Below are 14,762 nucleotides of genomic sequence, written 5' to 3'. Positions count from 1 at the left end.
TACAGCAGCAGTGTCCCAGTGGGGAATGGAACCAGCGACCTTTTGGTTATGAGCCCTGTTTCGTACCACTATGTTACACTGCCAGCTACCCGTATTAGCATTCAAATGGATGTGAATTAAAATATTAAGGTCCTCTCTATTTTTTTGTGAATTTTTAATGAATTTCATGCAACAGCAAAAAAAGTACAAAAATATGAAAAGTTTGTATGGGTCATAAACCCATTCTGGGCCTTTCTGCTGAGTGCTGCATAACAGGTCCCTGTTTAGTAATGCTTAGCAGGGGATTGAACATTTCACTGTAGCATCAGAGCAGATACTCTTAACACAAGGCCACTGTATGAGGTCTGTGTTGAATATGATCTAATGTGGCGGAGGGCATGACATTCCCCTCATTTCTGAAAATTAACACTTCAGCTGAAGCTTCTCCTCTGCTTTGTACAGCCGAGTGAAGGGATCCCAAGCTTGTCTGTGCGACCCACCACTATGCAAGACCTGTGCCCTGAATTCAGTGTACATTTTTCTGCCATTCTGGATCACAGTGAAGTGCAGCTATTACAGTCTTTCTCTCAGACACTCTTCGGTGCATCCTGTGACTTACTCACACTGGAAAAAGTAACACCTGAATTTTTTAAAGTCAAAGTCAAGGACATGGTAAGGTTGGTTGAAGTTACTGGAACAAGTTGTTATAAGTTGCAGTGAAGATAGCACAGGCAGCTGTGTAAGTTGCGTAAGCTTAAATGTGTCAGTGAAAGCCTTGAAGTTCAGGATTTCTAAACAGGTCACAGTGACCAAGTGCTTCAGCAATACTTGATATGGGGTGATTTTTTTTTAACAAGGGGAAAGCTTATTTACTTAACTCCTTCAGTCTGGCATTCATCTGAACAGAGGTATATCTAAACATGTACCCTCTGCGGTCAGATAGTAGTTGGGAACCTCTTAGAAGACTCGGATCTGTGCCCAGCAGACAAACAAGCTTCACTGACCGTTATGATAGAAATGGCATCAATTTTCCAAATGAAGACAGGTTTTCCTCCCTAGTGGCAGTAATGTAACATCTGGAAGCCGGTCTGGTCGTGTTTCACCTCTAAATCTTAAAAATACAACTGATTTTTTTTGCAGGAGAGAGCAGGTTCTAAACAAGTCCCTATAAGGTGGTAAATGCATGTCCAGGAATGCTGAAATGAACTCAAGCTCTGGCAGCTCTGATGGGTAATATATCAGCTTTCCATTTTACGGCAAACTGCTCCAGGTCTCCTGAATGCAGCCCCCCTCAACAGATCACTGCTTCGACTTAGTGCTCGATAATGCCCTAACTGTTGCAAAGGAACTTGATCCATTTAGAAAAACACACACCTTCAAGTGTTTGATTGCACAGGGCCGGTGCTGAGTTTACACACGGTGTCACCGGAGACTAATGACATTAAAACCCTGTGCACATGCAGCTCCCCTGTAACTCCAACGGTAATAACTAAGGTAAATAATTTTGCCTTTAATTGTATTACAGAACTCCTTCTCCAGCGTGTTCCATATGGAATATGAGGAACTTGGCGAGTCTGTTGAGGTCCCCAAAAGGTAAGTAAGTCAGTGTTTAAAAGAATCAATTTCTTTCAGGAGTAATTTCTCTAAGACGTCAGTTTCTGGTGATCTCTCCCAGCTGAGTAGCACACAGTGTGCTAATGTATGCCAGCAAGCAGGAACATATGCTCACTGGTTAGCTTAGCAAAAGAGAAACCAATGGCCATCCACCTTCAGCAGGTTAGATGAAAATGGCTGATCCCCCACAAGTACAAGGGAAAGGATTAATCAGTGACAGGGGTTGACCACTCACAGGTAATAAAAAGGTGGGCAAAGTAGTTTCTCTCCCACAGGTAGAAGGGAGATGGGCACTGTGAAAGGGGGTGATCACTCACAGGTAGCAGAGGAGGAAGGTAAAAGGGTTGATCTCTCAGAGGTGGCAGGAAGATGGGCATCATGAAAAGTATCAGTCACTCACAGGGTGGGGGGTGATGGTTAAAAAAGTGTTTGGTCATTCACAAGCGCCTATTGTGAAAAGGTCTGATTAAACAGAATGTCTCCATTGGCAATAACACTGGCATTTGATCCTGAGAATGACCGTACCCAGTTCCAGATGAATTCAGCCTGAGCCAAAACCCTTTTAAGGTCTATACAATGGCTCCTCAATCAAAACCTGCTTAGGGTAACTTGTCGTGAAGGGAGGGATTTTCTTTGCTTGGAAAGATTTGGAACATTCTCTGCAGGTAACAACCTCACATCACGCACATACCTCTTTGTTTTTAAGTTGGAGGCCAAATATTTATCTGGCCATGTGTTCTTTTTTGACCATGATTATTTTCAAATGTGGCAACGTACGATGTACCAGAAAGCTGCATTTTTTTCTTCATAGAGCTGGCAGACTCCAAAAGAGCGTAATGATTCTCTTTCTTATTGATTTTAACAAATGGCTTAATGAGGACAGCAAAATCTAGTGAAAGGTCAAAAGGTCAGTCAGACTTGTAAAGTTATTTTGAGACACAGAAGTTGATTGCTCACTATTGCGTGGGCAGCTTTGAATAATAGCTTATAAGGCAGTGGATTCTGGAGGGCTCAGAGGGTCATTTGTTTGAATCCTAGGACGAGGAAAGTATTACTGCACCCCTGTTTAAAGCACCTTACTTGCTCAGTAAAAGCCCAGCTCTATACATTAGCATAATGATGAGGCAAAGGAAATGCATAACGAGCAGCTGTATAGAAGTTCATAAAGTAGCAGTGCAAGTGATTGTTTATAGCGGCCAGTGTGAGAGGCAAAGAGATATAGGCGTTACTTGGTGTGAAATGCGTCTGTTAAGGTGATGCCAAACCTTGTACCAGGTAAGACTTGTTTCTAATGCTGGAGAAGAGAGTCAGTGGGAACACAGGGACAAACCTCTCGTTCCTGCGGCATTCGTGCCTCAATCGAGTCAGACCACACAGGCTCTGTGCGTTTACATTCCAGGGCTGTGTGTGAAGTATCAGCAGATCAGTGAGGAGTAACACATCCGATCGGACTGAGAGAGGGAGAGAGAGAAAGAGAAAGAGAGACGGAAAGAGAGAGGGAGAGAGAGAAGCACAATTCCCTCAGTTTCCTGCCAGGAAAAAAACAAGTAGTGTTCATTTGAAATTGGGTCCCGTGAAAAAAAAAAATCCCTCCTTGATCCTCTGACGATTTATTATTGTACGTTTGAACCAAGTTCTTCTTCTGTTTATTTAATTTTTATCTGTCTTTTTTTTCCCGAGAGTCTTAAAATAGTATTGTCCCGTGCTCCCACAGCAGAGAGAGAGAGAGAGAGAGAGAGAGAGAACCTCAAATGTCAAGTGGAATAAGTGAAACGAAACAGATGTTGTTGTTTTCGTAGTCTTCTTCCAGGCTTCTTCAAGTTAACGCCTTTGAGAAGGTTTACATTATCATGCATGTACCAGCCAAAATCAGAGTCAGGGTCGGCAGAATGTTAACTTTGACCCCCTGACCTTTGTGCAGATTTACGATGACATTAATCTTGAACATACATGTCATACTGCATTCCTTTTTAGGCCCTTAAAAGCATTTTGTTTAACTTTGTTTAATAATAGCTATATTGTTATACCGTTTTATCATCTTATGTACATTTCACTTGTGGCATTACATTATGTTGAATAATTGTTACATAATGGAATCCTTATTGATAAATGGCCATTTCATGGAAACAGTGAGGCTTCTGAAATACTTTTTTTACATTTTATGGCTCATATAGTAGTATCTCTTATCTGCCAGCTGTTATACACTGGCTAGTTTTTATAGCTCTTTCAGTTAAATTCCAAGAACAAACAAACCTCATTAACGCCATGGGTTTCTGAGAATGTACGCAGACAATTAAAGCTCACGTTATTATATCTGATTTAATTGCATAGCTCACACCCACCCTGTCTTTGGTGATAAAGGCACTTATTATATGGATGACCACCCTGCCTTATGAACAACGTCAAGATTGTAGTTCCAGCTGAGAACTTCTTCCCAGCTGTCCTCAGCAGTGGCCAGTGTCCAGCGAGAGCTCCCCAACCCCAGAAAAGGGTGCTCCTGAATTAGGATGTACCATCCCCCTCCGCCCATTATTGCCCCCGTCATCAATCCTTTAATCACTGGCTGGCAGCTGTGTGTGGTATAGGAATGAGCATGGTGGTTCTCATTTCAGGAAGAGTGAAAATGTGCCGCCTTACCACAAAAATGCTCTTCAGAGTAAATTTGTCACGTATGACCACACCTGCGTCCACCAGACAGGGAGTGTCAGACCTCTGGGGTCAAAGCCCTTGAGCAGAAGGTAAATGCTCTGCGTGCTGAATCGAAATAGCTACATCACTAGAGACTTTTCATTTCTGTCCTTGTTTTTTGTTACGTTGGTGTCTTCATGTCGTGTTGTTTCCTTGGTGGAACAGATGAGTCATCGTTCAACAGTGGCCAGACCTCACTTGGACATATCATTTCTCTAGGGACTGTGATGTGAGTAAGATCAACTACATGTATGCGCAGTACGTGAAGAACACCATGGAGCCGCTGAACATAGGGGACATCACCAAAGACAAGCGCTTTCCCTGGACGGTGAGAATTTTGGGGATTCCGTTGCAGAACCTCCAGCTTCGTGCACTTTGGTTTTTAGTCACGCTGTTGTCTGACCTTCACTGGATCCAACTCTGCGACCTTTCTGGCTCTTGTCTCCTTGACAGAGCGAAAGCACAGAGCACTCCAGGAGGCCGGTGAAGAGCTTACTCTGCACCCCTATCAAAAACGGGAAGAAGGATAAGGTCATAGGTATGTCTACCTGCCTCCCTCTCCTGTCTCCTGTTCGTGTTTATGCACAGACGTCATGCATTACATTATTGTCGTTTAGCAGACACTCCTATCCAGAACGATTTACATAGCTTACAGCTTTTCACTTGTTATCCATTTATACAGCTGGATATTTACTGAGGCAATTCTGGGTTATGGACCTTGCCCAAGGGTACAGCAGCAGTGCTCCAGCAGGGAATCAAACCAGCAACCTTTTGGTTACGAGCCCTGATCCTGACCACTATGTTACTTTGCACCCTGTAGTGCATTTGCATGCATTTGCAGAGTGTTCAGAGGCGCTCCCACCAGAGGTTGAGGGTTTGTGAAATCCATGACATGAAATCATGGCAAAGTGTTAACGTATCCATGAGCTATGAAACGCATTATACCGTATGTCTTAAATGCAGTTGACTACTCTGCCATTGACCGATAGAATGGCGTAGTTGCAGGGTAGGTTAGTGCTGTCACAACTCTGCTCCAGGGTCCTGGGGTCAAGTCAAGGCTCCTTTTCTGTGGAGTTTGCATGTTCCCCTTGCATTCATGTTGGTTTCCTCCTCCCACCAACCACACACATTCTGTCTGTATAATTTCGAATCTTCAAATTGTCCCCTTGCGAGTGTGGACGTACCCCACAAATGGACTGGTGTCCCTTCCAGGGTGTGCCCTGCCGTGTGCCTTGAGTCGGCTGGGTTCAGCTAAAGTTCACCATGAGCCTCTAAAGGTCCCCTCTGTGGCTGTGGGTGGATGGATGATGAATGATGAGACTCAGAGGGGGAACTTCCCTACCAGCAGGAAGTCTGAACAGACTATATCATTAGGAGGAGTCTGAAATCGTTCCAAGTCTGCTGTTTTTAGAGTAAGACTTAAAGAGAGGAAAAAGACAAATGCTAAAAGATGCTCTCTCCTGTAGGTGTCAACAAGGTGTCTACAGCTACCAGCACACTCATTTCAATTCCTCTCTATTACAGCGTGGATGGCCTAATTAGATTAGCTTACCTAGCTATCTTAATTGAAACATAATGGCTAATGAATTATTTAAGACTAGACGAGAAGCAAAAATAATTAGCATTGTTGGACTGAATGGCCTGTTTTAGGCACTAAATGTTCTTATGTTCTTGTGTGTCCAGAAGTATACTACAGGTACCTGATATGTTGGTACATAGTTAAAAATACAAGCCAGTTGTTGGCAGCATTTTTCTCTTTGTGGTTATTTCTTATTGTATCCACAAATAACCATCTCATCAGCACACTTACAAATGAAACTGCAGTTGAAATGCAGTAATTGTCAGCTGTCGTTTTGACTCCTTCATGTAATTGCCCATTTGTCTTGTGTGAGACTACAGTTTCTCGGAAAATGATGTGCAGTAAAAATTCATTTGCTATTATTTTTCAGAATCATAACCATAAAAATTGCATGATCATTACACGGCAACTCTGTGCAATAAAATAAAGTGCTACAGAGAGGGATGATTTTGCATTTCATTTATTTGCTCAAGAGAGGCAACTACAAGGTACACATAGCGTTCTGCTCATTTCTCTGCCTGGGCTCTACAGTAGCAATTCAGGTTTATAAGGGCAAGGCAGCAGCATAATTGTGCAGACATTTTCATTTTTTTTCATTTTTCCTTACATAAACATGATTTGTCATTTGTCTGTGGGAGAAGTAATATAAATATTCTTGTTCCTTAAACAAAAGGAAGTTCCCGGGTCTTTCAAGAAATCCTGAAATCCAATTAGGAGCCGAAAGATCAAAAAGACCCTCGTAATGGAGCACTGAATTCATTTGAATAATGTCATTCCCAGCCGTTTCTCCTGACTAATTGAAGGTTTACGTTTCCCTTTTTCATTGCGTCGGCACAGTTTCTCCCACTAGGGTTTGAACTCATCATTTAATTTTCATTTCATGCAATTGTCACTGAATATTTATGAACGGGACAACTGAAAGCATCAGGTTATTCAAGCTAACAATGATATAGTTACATGAATAGAATAATTATATGACTGGAGATGTAGGTACCTGAAATCATTCTATGTTTGAAAAAACATAGATTTGCTGTATCTGGAAGGGGTGCAAATGTTGAATGATGGCACTGCCAGTCAATACTTCTTGATCCGTTGTGTGATAATGGCATGGTATGATAATGGATATTGTGTTTTGAAAGAGAAAATGTTTGTTTACCTGCGAGAATTAAAAATGATTATGCTTGAAGAACATTTCCTTTGGATCTTATTCATCTTGGACCACAGTTCCTATTACAGATGGCATGGTTTCAGTCCTGCATCTGATAAAACTTACAGCACTACGAATGTGCTGTCTTTTGTTAAACCTACCTAATTTACCTGGTCTGTGATGCAGTTTAGTTGGTGTGTTTCCAGATTTACAAAATCCATGTACAGATGAAGCATAAAAGGTTTATGTTCATTGTTTCTTTTTAAAATGGCTCAAGCAATTCGTTTTGGGCCATTAGATAAACTGGCTCATACTAACTTCCACATACAGCTCAAAGTGATTTAACTGAATGGAAATTTGAGAAAAAAAAAGCATTGTGCTTTTGTTTGTAGGTGTCTGTCAGCTGATGAATAAGATTGAAGAGGCCTCAGGGAAAATCAAAGCGTTTAACCGGAATGACGAACAGTTCCTGGAGGCCTTCGCCATCTTCTGTGGCCTGGGCATCCAGAATACTCAGATGTACGAGACTGTGGAGAGGGCAATGGCCAAGCAGGAAGTCACCCTCGAGGTGAGTGCTGCAAGGCATTGTGGTTACAGCACTCCGACTGGACCACCCCTTATTCAGAAAGAAAGATATGGTAATATTTCTTAAAAAGAAATAAAAAATACATATTTGATAACAGCCTGCATGTCATATTAAATAATGTTGTATGACACTTTCAATTTTATTCATGCATTCTAATACCTGCATGCTTTAGAATCTGTAACAGTCACAGGATTTCACAGAACAATAGTAAAGTACACATTGGCCCTGTTCTGGAACTGTCACAGTCAGAGGTCCAGGTGACGTCAGCTCTCCGCTGCAGCTGACGCTCAGGGGCTGCCTGTCACAGGGAGCACCCTGGTTACCCAGCAGCCTCCACTTCAGCTGAGCCATCACCACACAAAAGGCAATAAGCATCTCACATGCCCCCCCCCAGCCAGCCTACGCAGAAATCAGAGTAGTGGCTCTGAATAAGATCCAGCTCAGCTCTGAGACATCTTGACTTGAGCTCAAAATACGACAGTTGACATCTTACAATGTGAAATGTGCATAGAGTCTCTGCATTGTTTGGAGTTTGTGACACTGTTGGATGTTATGGAAAGAGTTTTAAACAGTGTGCTGATTGTTGTGTGTGTGTGTGTGTGTGTGTGTGTGTGCGCGCGTGCATGTGTCTTCCTCAGGTTCTTTCCTATCATGCCTCTGCAGCCGAGGAAGAGTCGCGGGCGCTGCAGGTAACCGCGGTAAATTAAAATTTATTATCATCGTTTTTTATTTTAGTTCATTAACCTTTCAACGTTTAAGGTCACATTTCTCTACTCATCTGTTTATCCCACTTTATTCATGCCATTTATCTTCTAAAAGGCATGCAAAGTGTGTGTGCTGGTGTTTGTCAGACCCCGCGGCCTTTCTGACTGCATAACTTTCCGTCTGTAAGAGGCATTCCATCACTGACCTGGCATGGAATTCCGGCCAGCGAAAACCACCGCACAGATTAAGTTCTCAAAGAGGCCACTGCCTGGCGCAGACATACACACGTATAAGCTGTTAAAAGGGCATGCTCACAGAAAACTGTCACGTGACCAACAGGAACCAGCTGTAGGAGCTTACAAACTGTAGGACTCAGACTTGGCACAATGCAATCTGGAAAGCCTTTTTTTAAAGTTCTGTTTGAGGAGACGGATCAGCAGTGATTAATTGAGTTAAGAGCATAATAGCTTTAGTCCATGCTCCTGCTAGGAAACCAAATTCACAGGTCAGTACTGCCATACAGTGCTGCCCTCAACAGTGGAAATAACAGTGCTTTCTGGATGAAGTAGATGACCACAGTTTCTGAGTGGAGTAGATGTAGATGACCTCTCTGAGTTGGACAAATGAACTGCAATTTCTGAGAAGGACAAATGGCAACGGTTTCTGTGTTTGGCAGAGGACCATGTTCTGAGACAAATGATCGGTTTCTGAGTATGAAAAATCACCATTGGCCAGTGACCAGTGACCGAACGACCAATGACATGATTTCCGAGTGGGGTAGATGGCTGCGCTTTATGTATGGAGCAGTTTGTGTGTTGTGCTTCAAGAATCCGTACCCTGTTCACTGAGCCGGAGCAGAAGAGGTGGTTTGCCTGTCAGTACCACCGCCCTGCACGGATCAGGATGAGAGGAGTTTTAATGTGAGCTGAATAGTAATAATAACCCTGCCTTTTACACAGGGCCTGTCATCTGAGGTTCTGTCTGTTCTTTTTTTTTGGTGCTGCAAAATCAGGTGGTAAGCAGCACAAGAAAGGCTATGATCAGGGCCTGAAGGAGGAATCCTTGTGTAAGATGATCTCTTTGACCCATTACACTGGAGTCACACAGGGATGCCCTGAGAGAAGCACTCAGATCCTGCTGCACTGTACCAGAGGTCACCCAGACTTTCACTCTCTTTCTCTTCTCTCTCCCTCTCTCTTGCCCTATCCTTTCCTTCTTACTTTCCCCCTCTTTTTCTCCTTACTCACACTCTCACTCTTCCTCAATCTCTCTCTCTCTCTCTATCTCTCTATTTTACACATTTTCCATTCTTCTCATTCTCTCTCTGCCTCTCTCTTTTCCCTCTCTCTTCCTCATCTCTCTCTCTCTCTCTCTCTCTGGCTCTGTCATATCATCTCATTTCAGAGCAAATGAGTGCTAACATGGGCCAGGGCCCCAGAGCCGCAGTGGATATCCATCCAGGAGGGACTTTTTCCAGGTTCAGGGAGATTTAAGGGAGTTAGTCCCAGCAGGGGAGCAGTCAGGCTGCCTCACGGCACCCAGACTCAATTAGACCTTTCCAAAGGATCACTGTTCATTACAGACTTTGAGATAAAGTCAGCTTGCTGGAGAGTCTGATGAAGAAACCTAATTAACTCTCATCCTTTAGGCCAGGGGAAAAAACAGGGCTTAAATGTTCGCCAGGAAATGTTATTTGCAGGAAATGTTATCCCCCATCTGTTTGAATTTGATCTGCCCCTGAACTCTTGTGGAGCTGAGTTGAATGAGGGGCTGGGTAGTTTTGTACTTTTATTATTGATTATAGGTTTGTTCATAGCGGTTTTTAGGATTGTGTCATGTTGTTTTGTTCCAATCAAATGGAGTCATGACTTTTACTAAAGTCTTTATGGTGTTACTTATTGTTACATACAATTAATATAGTCAAGAGCTGCAGCCACTTTTTTTAATTGACACTGTGTGCTGTAGAGACAGACATTACTATTTAAGACTATATTTTTATAGGAAAATTTCCAGACCAACTTTTGATAAAGGATTAAGTTCTGAGTTATTTCAGATGGAATTCCCAGGAGAGCTCACCCTCTGTGCTGACTGTACTGTACCAAGTAGCCTAGCATAGCTGACTGGTACACAAGTATATTTAAACAAATCAATAGTGAATGGTAAGCTATAAACACTGTCGGCCTAATAATTGTCTTGAACCTGTTTTGGCCACTACATTACATTATTGTCATTTAGCAGTTGCTCTTCTCCAGCTGGACTTACATAGGTTACAATTGCATCCATTTATACAGCTGGATATTTACTGAGGCAATGCTGGGGGAAGTCCCTTGGCCGAGGGTGCAGCAGCAGTGCCTCAGCAGGGAATCAAACCAGCAACCTTTCAGTTAAGAGCCCTGCGGCTTACCGCTGTGCTAAGCTGCCACCCATTAACACATTTAAGTTTCAGTTAGGATCGCCCGTCAGCAGCTGATTGCTTGTGCGTGTAATTAAAGGAGTGGATTTTATGTGCGCAGGTGGACGGTGAAGGGCTGAGTCTGTACTTCATTAATCAACACAAGTGGCCTCTCGTAGACTCTCCTTCTCACGGTGGGAAGGTCAGGCTGAGTCAAGGTTAGCCATCCCACAAACCTTGCACCGGGGCAGGGCTTTGGGGGGGGGGGGGGGGGGGGAGCTGACGGACTCTGCATAGGGTCATGAGAGGAGCATGAACTCCAGGCTTGCTTCTCCCCCGTAGATGTGATTTAAAGTGGGCTGCATATCAAAAACCTCTGTAGAATACCCACGGTAAGCCGCCTGTTTGCTTTGTCTCAGAGCACCCCGGCTCACTGGCTACGGCGAGCTGCAGCGTGTGTGCTCTGAGGTTGCGGGGAATTTCTCACAATTTGATGTCCTGCAATTTGATGATGTGCAATTATCTGCTGTCTCTGGTCTGGAAGAGGAGCCGAATGTTCTGCATCTGTTCCACATCGCTTTATTTAGCAGCACTGATTCTGAACAGAGCAGAGACATCGTGAGAGCCAGACAGGCAGATATGGAGGGAGAGAGATGGACAGAACAGAGGGAGAGAGATGGAACAGAGGGAGGTGGGGGTGGTGGAGAGATGCCGAACGCATTAGAGGCCATCTGTTCTTTGCTGTGGATGGAGAGAGATGTATGCTCCTCCTGTGTGCTTCAGACTACGCTGATCACAGCTCATTGATTATTAATGCCTGATAGAGATCCGGGGTCTCAGGAGAATGGTCTACTCTGCTCTTTTGTGTGTGTGTGTGTGTGTGTGCGTGCGTGTGCGCATGTGTGCATATGTAGGTGTGTGTGTGTGTGTGTGTGTGCGTGTGTGTGCGTGTGTGTGTGTGTACGCGTGCATGTGTGCATATGCAGGTGTGTATCTGTGTGTGTGACTGTATGTGTGTGTGTGTGTGTGTGACTTTGTGCCTGTGTTCTTTCACATTCCCTTTACTCCTCTCTCCCTGAAGGCAGCCTCCGTTCCCTCGGCTCAGTCTCTCCGACTGCTGGACTTCAGCTTCAGTGACTTCGACCTATCAGACGCTGAGACCACACAGGCCACCATCCGCATGTTTGTGGACCTCAACCTGGTGCAGAACTTCCAGATGAAGTACAAGGTACCAAAACAAACCAAAGTGCCAAGACAAACCATGGATAATGAGGGGCAGAGTGGCTGGTGTGTCTGTGGGGCCATGTGTGCTGAGAGCGATTCTCTCTCAGTCACCCACCATGCAACTCTGAGAATCTCTCCTAGAATTAATCATCAACTCTAAAATCATTTCAGTGAAAAAAAAACCTGAATACTTAATTATGGGAAGAGGTTTTGTGTTAATTTCACAACCCACATAAGGACCATTAAACCCACAATCAGAGTCAGGTTAACATTAGTCAGCCCCTCTGCACGACATTCTGTTCTGTTTGCCTCTAAAATGTGATTAAAAGGACCTTGTTATGATCGGTTTTGTGCCAGAAAAATACAGCTGGTCTCTCTGAAGTAGAATTACGTGTGAGGAAAGTCATGTCCTTACTGTAAAATAATGCTCATCTCTGCCATTACATGAGCAGTGATGTGGAGATCACTCCAGCAAATGGCATGTTACTGGTGCGTGTCTGCTGAACAACAGGCAGGCTGAGGTACTAATGACCACTACTTCACCACAGGAGGGAAGAGAAAATTAATGTCCAGCTATCATTTAGTATACCTGCAAGTTTCTCTCATAGTCTCTTGGTACATGTGAACGACTGCACAGGTATCGTTCAAAAGTAATGATCATACTTGTGATACCACCACCTGTGAGTCTGAAGGCAACATTTAATTTTATATGTGAGGATGCTCTTAGTGTCTCAGTTATTGTCTCTCTCTTTTCTCTCTCCTCTCTTTCTCTCGCTGTCCTACACTCCGTATAGAGCCTTTGCCACTGGATCCTAAGTGTGAAGAAGAACTACAGGAAGAATGTGGCGTATCACAACTGGAGGCACGCCTTCAACACCTCCCAATGCATGTTTGCGGTCCTCAAGTCAGGCAGGATACAGGTAAAGGTGTTCAGCCATTAATAACACATCAAGCCCCGTACAGTTAACCAGTTTATAATCAGGCAGGATGCTGGCTAGTTTCTCATGACCCAAGCCGCTGACATGACAGACTGTGGGCACCTTTCAGTGAGTGACATCATCACTCGTAACATGCACTTTATTCCTTTCGAGCCCCAACGGTTTTATCAGTGACTCGACATTCAGTATCATGAATATTTAAACCACATTTCTGTGCCCTAAGCACAGAAAATCCCTAGGCTTTATTAAAATAATTTAATGAATTATCCCTTTATACAGCTGGCAATATGCTGATATTTCAGTGACATTCAAGACTGTCGGAAACACAGCCCAAAGGAAAGGCTCCCCTTAAAAAGGGAGTGAGTCTCTGCCATGGAGGGCATACGGACATTACAGTGAAGACAGTATGTTGTTATAAATGTCTTGCCGTATTGGGGAAAAACCGGGCCCATGATTAGACTAGACTAAATATTTCTGATTCATTGTTCAATCTCTATAACAGAACATTTCATTGAGGGGAAAGGGGTTTTTGGTGTAAATAATATATAACTGTAAGGGCAATCTTTTATCTGACAAGAAACGAAGAAAACAGTGTCAGTGGAAAGAATGCTGTTTCGATGTTTCACTCCTCATGATATCCCTCTGCTGGCTACCAGAAATAGCCTTTATGTGTTTCAAAAAACTGGTGTTGCCCTGCCAGGCAGTGAGAGGAACAGCTCTCCTGTATCTGTTATCTGAAATTTGTAAAACGCTCTGGATAAGAACGTCTGCCAAATGTAAATGTTTCAAGTCAGGGAGGTTCGTTCCACTTTTCCCCACTGTGAACCTTTCTACTTGCTTTCTCCTTGCTTCCACATCCCATAAATGTTGAGCTGGAGTGGTGGCATCCCATTTTGAATTTTGTTATAGTCCTGCAGTAGAACTCTGTGAAATTTGTTCACCAGAAGAATATCTAATCTACTAAATATTTTTCATTCTGCCCTTTTATGCACTGCAGTGAATCCAGGAAATAATATGAGTATTTTTTCCTCTTATTTTCATAGGTTTTATCAGAAAAGATGTTAAACACGGATAGATTTGTTGGAGAATAACACAAGTGATTATAAAGTCAACATTGAGGGGTCTTGCAGATATTCTAGAATCTCCCAGACTTTAACGTGTTTGGTTTTCCCTGCAGAAGCTCAGGTGTAGCAAAGCCACTATGTCGTTCCCATAATGCTCTGTTTCACTTGCACATAGCTTATGTCCTAAGTGTACAGGCAGGTAAATTCTCTGCTATGGATGGCACAGCTAATAAGTGTAGATGAACTGAGAGATGGTCTGAAGTCTCTAAAAGGCCCAGCCCCGCAGATGCTGCAGAAGCCAGCGGGTGAGCAATCAGCTCGTTCTGGGGTTAATGAGCCAGTCATATAGGACATTTAGAGTCGCGATGTTTGCGTATTTGCCCTGTAATTTATTTTTAGAGCAGGACACAGGGGGTGTAATTATGGAGGTGATCAGCCCTTGTTTGTCTTTCCCCGGTGACCGTGAGGGAGGGATTCAGATCTGTGGAGGCCTCTCTCTCTTCCTCCTGTGTGGCCAATCCAGTGTATTTGTCTCGTGCCAGTGAAACACGAGCGTCAGGAACAGGCACAATTAGTGTGTTTTTCAGGCTGTTCCTTTGCTATTCAATCTGTTCATGTTTTCCACTTTTCTAGTAGGAAGGTTTTATTTAGCATCTTCTGTGATGAATGATGTACATTATAGTGTTTGTAAAAAATCTGTTCTACCAAATCTGTTTTGTTGGTAAGAGTGCCAGAAAAAAGAGATAAGAGGTTAAGTTGGAATTAAATTGGGAGCTGTTGTTTAGAGGTGACTTACTAATCAAAAGATGTACATAGAGTGAATCCAAAAGAACAGAAGAGGGCATC

The 14,762-nt window shown here is 43.4% G+C and overlaps 1 protein-coding gene across 3 annotated transcripts in view; it reads left to right on the top strand.

The window, feature by feature from the left end:
* The window catches only part of pde5ab (phosphodiesterase 5A, cGMP-specific, b), a 50,756-nt gene that overhangs the window by 27,116 nt on the left and 8,878 nt on the right, over positions 1 to 14,762 (top strand). For 2 of the 3 annotated variants that reach the window (XM_036551231.1, XM_036551228.1), the window contains exons 7-13: positions 1,505 to 1,572; positions 4,501 to 4,609; positions 4,735 to 4,819; positions 7,400 to 7,575; positions 8,232 to 8,291; positions 11,772 to 11,918; positions 12,709 to 12,834. In XM_036551231.1, the coding sequence (XP_036407124.1) occupies positions 1,505 to 1,572; positions 4,501 to 4,609; positions 4,735 to 4,819; positions 7,400 to 7,575; positions 8,232 to 8,291; positions 11,772 to 11,918; positions 12,709 to 12,834 (771 nt within the window). The remainder of the gene's footprint in view (positions 1 to 1,504; positions 1,573 to 4,500; positions 4,610 to 4,734; positions 4,820 to 7,399; positions 7,576 to 8,231; positions 8,292 to 11,771; positions 11,919 to 12,708; positions 12,835 to 14,762) is intronic. The other variant, XM_036551230.1, reaches the window with a different exon arrangement.

This window comes from Megalops cyprinoides, chromosome 18 (assembly GCF_013368585.1).
Source record: "Megalops cyprinoides isolate fMegCyp1 chromosome 18, fMegCyp1.pri, whole genome shotgun sequence".
Classification (NCBI taxonomy): Eukaryota; Metazoa; Chordata; class Actinopteri; order Elopiformes; family Megalopidae; genus Megalops; species Megalops cyprinoides.
This window is presented reverse-complemented; position numbering and strand designations above follow the sequence as displayed.